The sequence below is a fragment of the Aristolochia californica genome, unplaced genomic scaffold (genome assembly GCF_029961685.1).
Source record: "Aristolochia californica isolate CCGP_79_NKW_82.1479 unplaced genomic scaffold, dmAriCali1.0.hap1 SCAF_265, whole genome shotgun sequence".
Lineage (NCBI taxonomy): Eukaryota > Viridiplantae > Streptophyta > Magnoliopsida > Piperales > Aristolochiaceae > Aristolochia > Aristolochia californica.
The window spans coordinates 7,501-15,000 of NW_027181954.1; the positions used below are offsets into that span (position 1 = coordinate 7,501).

At 35.1% G+C, this 7,500-nt stretch overlaps 1 protein-coding gene across 1 annotated transcript; it reads right to left on the minus strand.

The window, feature by feature from the left end:
- Positions 1-2,400: 2,400 nt before the first annotated feature.
- On the minus strand, positions 2,401-4,661 carry LOC137957996 (potassium/proton antiporter CemA-like). The gene is made up of 4 exons (XM_068805233.1): positions 4,445-4,661; positions 4,116-4,396; positions 3,895-3,984; positions 2,401-3,152 (listed from the first exon to the last, which is right to left on the minus strand). Exons 1-4 carry the CDS (start codon positions 4,659-4,661, stop codon positions 2,406-2,408), a joined length of 1,335 nt encoding a protein of 444 aa, XP_068661334.1. The 3' UTR covers positions 2,401-2,405.
- Positions 4,662-7,500: the final 2,839 nt, after the last annotated feature.

The window sequence follows — 7,500 nt, forward strand, 5'->3', positions numbered from 1 at the left end:
TACTACTGGAAGGATTCCTCTTTGGTTGATAGGTACTGTAACTGGTATTCCTGTGATTGGTTTAATAGGTATTTTCTTTTATGGTTCATATTCTGGATTGGGCTCGTCACTATAGTAATCGGATGAACCAGATTGTAGACATGAAAAAGTAAGAACTCAACAGGACCTTGCTCCTCGAATCAGACAAACAAAGAGGAGCAAGGTCCTGTTGAGTTCTTACCCTTCGAGCGAGACATTCATTCATTCCATAACATAAAAAAGTTGTAAATTTTAATTGTAAATTAATTCAGTCAATATAATCATATTATTTTTTCGTAGAAATGACAAAATGGGTCCTTTGCTCCCATCCCAAGTTTCAAACCACTGCGTTCTTTCCCTTATGATGATGCTTTTGAAGAATTGAATCCATTGATTCATAATATTCGACCCCCATGCAGACTCCTCCGAAGCAAGAAGAAAGAAGGAATTAATTGATTTCCTGGATGCCACAATATTATTTCTACGGATGAGACATCCTTTCTATACCACTTGAACCTTACTTCAGAAAAAGAAAAAAAAAATTCAAAGTGCTTAATGTTCCCCGAAGAAACCAGAAATCTTTAATTTTTTTGTATATAAAAAAATCATTATTTTTAATATCTCATCACGGCGAAAACCCCCCCCCCCCCCCCTTTTTTTTTTTCATTTAGAAATTCTTCGGTTCGTTCCAATACACCTGGACAAGAAAATAGTAATCTTTAACGAACTAAATCAGGAATCATTATTATTTCCACACAAGAAAAGGAATTTTCTACCTTTCTCTTGTGTGGAAAATTAGGAAGACGAGTAACCCCTCCTAGAATCATTTGTCCCTTTCATTTATACCTTGCCTTATATTTTCCTTCTACTTAAATGCTAAATGCTATATTATCCATTAGAATTCGATTCTATTAGGTACAATAGAATAAAATAATATTGATGCATTGCAGAGCATTTACAACCCGGCAATAGGAGGCCTAGCATAGTCACAACACTCCAATCTTGATCGAAAAAAGATATATCTAGTTTTACTAGTAACTAGACTCGCGAGCGTATACAAGGAATTACCAACATCTCTCAGAAAAAGAGTGTAAACAAAATAAGCAAAAAGAAAAAGGGCCTTTCTCTTTTTTTTGGATCATACATAATTGCAATTGCATCGATTAATCAAAATTCGACTCTTTTTACCAACTTGATGAATCCGGGAATCTAGAAATTCATTTCAGACAATTGAACCTTCTCAAACTGTTTCTTTTTAAGAACCAAAAAGATTTGTGCCAGAGTAACAGATGCCAAGAAGAACAACAAACCTTGGACACGTAATGGATCTTGAAGTACTATTTCTGCATCTCCCTGACCAAACCCCCCCACATTAGGATTACTTGTTAATGGTTGATCAAGCTTGATGGATTCACCCTCCGAAACAAGAAGTTCTGGTCCTGGAGGTATAATATCAACCACTTGATGTCCGTCCAACGCATCAACTAGGGTTATTTCATATCCCCCTTTTTCTTTACGTACTATTCTGTTTACTATACCCGCTGCTGTGGCATTATAGACTGTATTATTACTCTTGCTCCCGTCGGGATAAATCTGACCCCTTCCTCTGTTCCCACCTATGTATATGGGATACTTTAAGAAGTGAACGTCTTTTTTAGTAGCAGGGTCCGGGGACAAAATGGGAAAGACAATTTCACTATATTTCTGACCAGGAACGGGACCTATCACAAGAATATTTCTTTTATTGGGGCGATAGCTCTGAAAAGACAAATTGCCCATCTTTTCTTTCATCTCAGGAGAAATACGATCGGAAGGAGCTAATTCGAATCCTTCGGGTAAAATAAGAACAGCCCCCACATTCAAAGACCCTTTTTTCCCATTAGCAAGAACTTGTTTCAGTTGCTTATCATAGGGGATTCTTACAACTGCTTCAAATACAGTATCAGGAAGCACAGCTTGTGGAACCTCAATATCCACGGGCTTATTAGCTAAATGGCAATTGGCACATACAATACGCCCTGTTGCTTCTCGTGGATTTTCATAACCCTGCTGCGCAAAAATAGGATATGCATTTGAAATAGATGTCCGAGTAATTACATATATCACGATCAATACAGAAATAGATCGAGTCATCTGTTCCTTTATCCAAGAAAAGGTATTTCTATTTTGCATGGTCCAATCATTGATCCCTTAAATTTCTACAATAAATTAGGTAGGTAGCTAGTCTAGTTCCCTACCCACGATTCTGCCATTGTACTGGAATATAGGAGGAGTCGAACCCCCTGCACGGGTAGAAGTATAAAGTGAGTCAGATTAAAAAAAAAAGGTTTGTTTATGTACGAAGTAACATTATGATCTGATTGATAGCCGCGGGTCAAATGAATTCTTCATTCATTCATTGAATGATAAATCACTACAAGTGAAGGTGATACCCGATTTAAATAATGGAAGATCAAATATTTCAAAATTGTATCTAGAATAACTGGAAAAGTGGAAACAAGACCAGATATAATTTGATCGTTATAAGCAAAGCCAAAATCTTTGTAGACCGAACCGATCATTAGTTCCCAACCATGGGGCGAGTGGAATCCGATACATAAATCAGTTAATAAAAGAATAGAAAAAGCTTTTATTGTGTCGCTTAAGTTATATAGGAATTCCTGAATCCAAGAATTAAGAATGACAAGTTCCTCATTACCCAGAATAGAATAACCACTTAGAATAGCGAAACAGATTATATTTGCCGAGAAGTGCAAAATAATATGGATATTATTTTCATTGTATATTTTGACCAATTGTATCGTTTCTTTGTGGATTCCTATATGAAGCTTTTGTATCTGTGTCTCCGGGTACTCCTTTATCATTTCATCCAAATGAAATAGTTCTTCTAATTCTATGAATCTTTCTAGAATGTTCTTCTCTTGAATATCATTCAAAAAAGTTTCGGATTGCCTGGTATTCCACCAATTAATAACCCAGGGCTCTAGACTTTTATTAAATGAAAGAGAGATCCACCACGGCAAAAATACTATAGATACAAGATATGGGAGAGGGGTCAATGCTTTTTTTTTGACACTTTTTGTTCTGTGAATTGTTAATGAACCTACTTCATTCGTCGACTCCGTCTGATATTTCTATGAAGCATGAGTTCTATAACAAGGTATGTAACCTATGGATCCGTCTTTTTTTATTTGATTATTTGAATTCTTTATTTAGTCTTTGAATCTAGAAGGGGTATAGAAATGGAAGTTAGAATTAAAGATAAAAAGTCTGCCCCAAATGAATAAATGAGTAAGTTCCCAGATATCTCAGATATCTAAATTGGTCAAATTACACCAATTGAATTGCATCTTCATTTGTTTCTTTCGATGAGTGCCCGAAAGACCCAATTCACACTTCAAGTAATGAGTATTAGTCGGGTTTCGAGACGAAAGAACTCCCCTTGGATCAATCAATTATTCCAAAATGTTTCACTAGATGCCCGCACCGCGGGAATAATTGAGGGGATATTTCTGAAGAATATTGATGGTGAAATCAAAAATGTGTGGGAAACCCGAGATAAATTGGATGTTTATGAAAGATGCAATCCTTTTCAAGGAGCAAAAGAAAGGATCAAAATCGATTGAAAAAAAAGAGAGATAATTTACATCCGTCTGTATCTAACGTATCAATTCAACGAAATATTGGGTCTAAAAATAAAAATTCTGTACTGTATTCCGAAATGTTCTGTTCTGATATGTATGATGAATACATACTTACTAGACTTGTTACTAGTCTAACATAACAGAATTGGGTTGAGTCCCATATGCATAAAGCATAAAAAATAGTTTTGGTGAACAACAATTTAATTATTATGGTTGTTCCATATACGTCCACCTGTTTTATTCTATGGGCCACAGTGACAGTGGTATTAGACCAGAATATAATGGGGAAATAGAATATAACGTGTTTTGCTCGAATCAACACCTTGAAAGAAACTTCAGTTCAGTTAGATTCTATTATCAGTTAGATTCTATTATATTAAAGGTTAAAGGGGATTCCTGCCTTTCTTATCTCATGCCGGGAAAGCATTCATTATTCAATTCATTTCAAAATACTTCAATTGGTACGCGCAAGAAATAGGCCGATTCAGCAGCTTTTTGTTCAATTTCTCGTGGAGTCAAATTCTCATCCGTACGAGTCAAGGGAATGGCTCCCTGGCCTCTAATTTCCATATAAAGGACACGGCGAGGATAAAGACCCCCTTTAACTTCCATTCTGATTGACTGGATATCTCTCATAAGGAATCGTAGAAAAACGCGGCGATTTTTTCCAGGAAATCCCCAACGAAAAATACACACTATTCCTTCTTTTCTATCGAATCGATCATAACCACTACCTACATTCCACAAAATTGTGGACCACAAATAGGAACTAATGAACAGACCGGCTATTCCATAGAAAGCCATCACGATCCCTTGAGGGAAAAAAATTATTTGCTGAGACGGAAACAAAGATATGAGATTCCGACCAAGATAACTGGAAGTTCCAACCAATAAGAATGCTAGTGAGCCTAAAAAGAGGATACAGGCCCAGCAGAAATTACTTATTTTTCGAGACCCTGTTATAAGTTCTATCCATATACGTTCTGATCGCCAGTTCATATTAGATCCAGTTGCATTCTATTGGAATTGAGAGAATAGGCCAAATGAATTTAAATTTGACTTTACTATTTTTTTTGTCCCGAAGTAACTCTCATCAACTAGCACTATTATGATGTGAACCCTTAGGGGTAATTCATCAAATTGGGTAGATGTAAAATAATAACATCTTCTTCATACGATCCCACAATGTATATCTACATAACATATAGATACATTGACTTTCCATTTTTCCACTGATGTATTTTTTCTTAAAAAAAAGCTATACTGCATATATATGCATTTTTTCATATATCATGTATCCGCATGCATAAGATTTTTTTTTTTTTTGTGTTCGAAAGGAACCATATCCAGACCAGACGTGGTACCATATTCTACTAAATAGATATCTGTATTATGATCCAAGTCCAAGTGTTGATTGATTAGATTTGGTCCCACTGAACCTAAACAATCTTGTTTTTTTGAACATGAAGAGATAAAGACGCCATTGCAATTGCCGGAAATACTAGGCCTACTAAAGGCACAAAAAAAGAGGGAAAGTTTAAATCTGTCATAGAATGGGTACCCCGATTTAATATTTGTACCTCTTATAAAGATATAATAAAATAAGTATGTGAATTAAATTATAAGTATTATATATTATATTATAAGTATTATTAAGTATATAATAAGAAGTACAACAAATGTAGAACTAAATAAGCGTGTTTATACGACTCCACACGAAATACATATAATCCGCTTTATTATTGTATTGTATTGTTGTTCTTGTGCCCTTAATCTTCTAATAAAGAGTTTCTTACGAGTTACTGAAGGGTTTGTTAGGATTCGACCCGACAGGGATTCATAGTACAATACAAAATGTGGGTTCTCGGGAGATATAGAAATCTGAAGGAAATATAGAAAGATGCAACACTTTGATTATAGGATTATAGATTTTATCTATATTCCATATATTAATATAATACTATTAATTTAATTAATAGTATTAATGTAATGGTAATGCGTAAGAAGTAATAAAAAACATGGAATTCTTTTGATTTTTTATTTTCATTTTGAAATTCTATTCCACGAAAGCAAGAATTCACTCTTTTCTCCTGTTGAAAGAGGGTTACTGATTAGTAATCAGTAATAGGGGTAGGAAAAAAAAATAGATTAGATCCGTACAAAAGAATGAAAAGTCATTATCTGAAACTTCTGATTCTAGAACTGAACTTATGTCACCAAAGAAAACTCCATTCTTCTTATTGTGACTTTGATTCCAATAAACTAAAGTTCGTTACAAATAATTGAGATTAGTGTTTTGAATTTTGATTCAAGGGAAAGAAGCCATGTAGCTGAAATAACTCACTCAGAACGCCCTTTAAAGGATTACGCGGTACGATTAGGTCGAATAAGCCCTTAGAGAATAAATACTCAGCACCTTGTGAACCGTCGGGTACTGTCTTATTCAATGTTTGTTCAATTACTCTTTTACCCGCAAATGCAATGTAGGCATTTGGTTCGGCAATAATGATATCTCCGAGCATACCAAAACTGGCTGTTACTCCACCGGTTGTAGGGGATGTAAGGATTGATACATAGAATAACTTTCTAGTTGATTGATAATCATATGAAGCAGAAGATATTTTAGCCATTTGCATCAAACTCAAACTTCCTTCTTGCATGCGTGCTCCTCCAGAAGCACACACCATAATAACAGGTAGAGATCTATTAGTAGCATACTCGATCAAACGGGTGATTTTCTCGCCTACTACGGATCCCATACTACCCCCCATGAAGTGAAAATCCATAACCCCAATTGCTATAGGAATGCCATTTAGTTGACCTATGCCTGTTTGAACAGCCTCAGTTAAACCTGTCTTTCTTTGATAAGAATCGATACGATCCTTATAAGGTTCCTCTTCCGAGTGAAATTCAATGGGATCGATAGAGACCATGTCCTCATCCATAGGTTCCCAAGTGCCCGGATCAATCAAAAGTTCAATTCTATCTGAACTGCCCATTTTCAAATGATATCCACATTGTTCACAAATATTCATTTTTGATCGAAAAAATTTCTTATAATTTAATCCATAACAATTTTCACATTGAACCCATAAATGTTTGTATTTTTGATTTATATCGAAATCATTAGATCTTCCTCTGATGTTGAAATCACTGTCATTACCGCCAGTTCTTATACTAGAACTCTCACTGTCATTACCACTTAAACTTTCACTAAAAATGTAACCATAAATGTCACTATCACTGTCATTATCGTTACCACTTGAAATGTCACTATCAATACTGATATCAGAACGAAGATAACTATCAATGCAACTATTAATGTGATTATTCCAATCATATTTAGTATCATACATGTAACAATCATAGTCGCGATTGTCATTCTTAGTCCCGCTATTCAGATAACTAGAAAAATAACTTTCTAGTTCACTCAAAAAAGAACTCTCATTGTCAATCTCAAAAATCCGATTTTCAATATCAAAATATACGGAATAACTGTCACCATTACTATCCCTAACTAAAAAAGTGTCATCAGAGATGAAACTCCAAATGTCCCTGGCGCCGAATAAATGATCAACATGACTGGAACTCAAAATACCACTATCACTCCAACTATGAATGTTTTTATCCGTATCATTTATAATGGGGTCCTCACTTCCATTGGTATTTCCAATAGGATGACCAAGGCTACCCCTTGATTTACTTAGCCCACGCCAGTGTTCTAACTCCCCGTTAGACAACATCGAATTGAACCACCACTTTTCCATAGAGCCTTCCTGCCCCCTATTTGAATGAAAATACAATAGATGAATAGTCATTCTATGAATAATCAGTTTAC

What these genes read in the sequence shown, in the direction of transcription:
- LOC137957996 (XM_068805233.1), bottom strand. Translation starts at nt 4,661, where the DNA reads ATGAACTGGCGATCAGAACGTATATGGATAGAACTTATAACAGGGTCT. An exon ending in GGCTTTCTATGGAATAGCCG is followed by an intron (nt 4,397 to 4,444) that starts GTCTGTTCATTA and finishes TGTGGAATGTAG; the next exon opens with GTAGTGGTTATGATCGATTC. An exon ending in TGGCCCATAGAATAAAACAG is followed by an intron (nt 3,153 to 3,894) that starts GTGGACGTATAT and finishes CATGCTTCATAG; the next exon opens with AAATATCAGACGGAGTCGAC.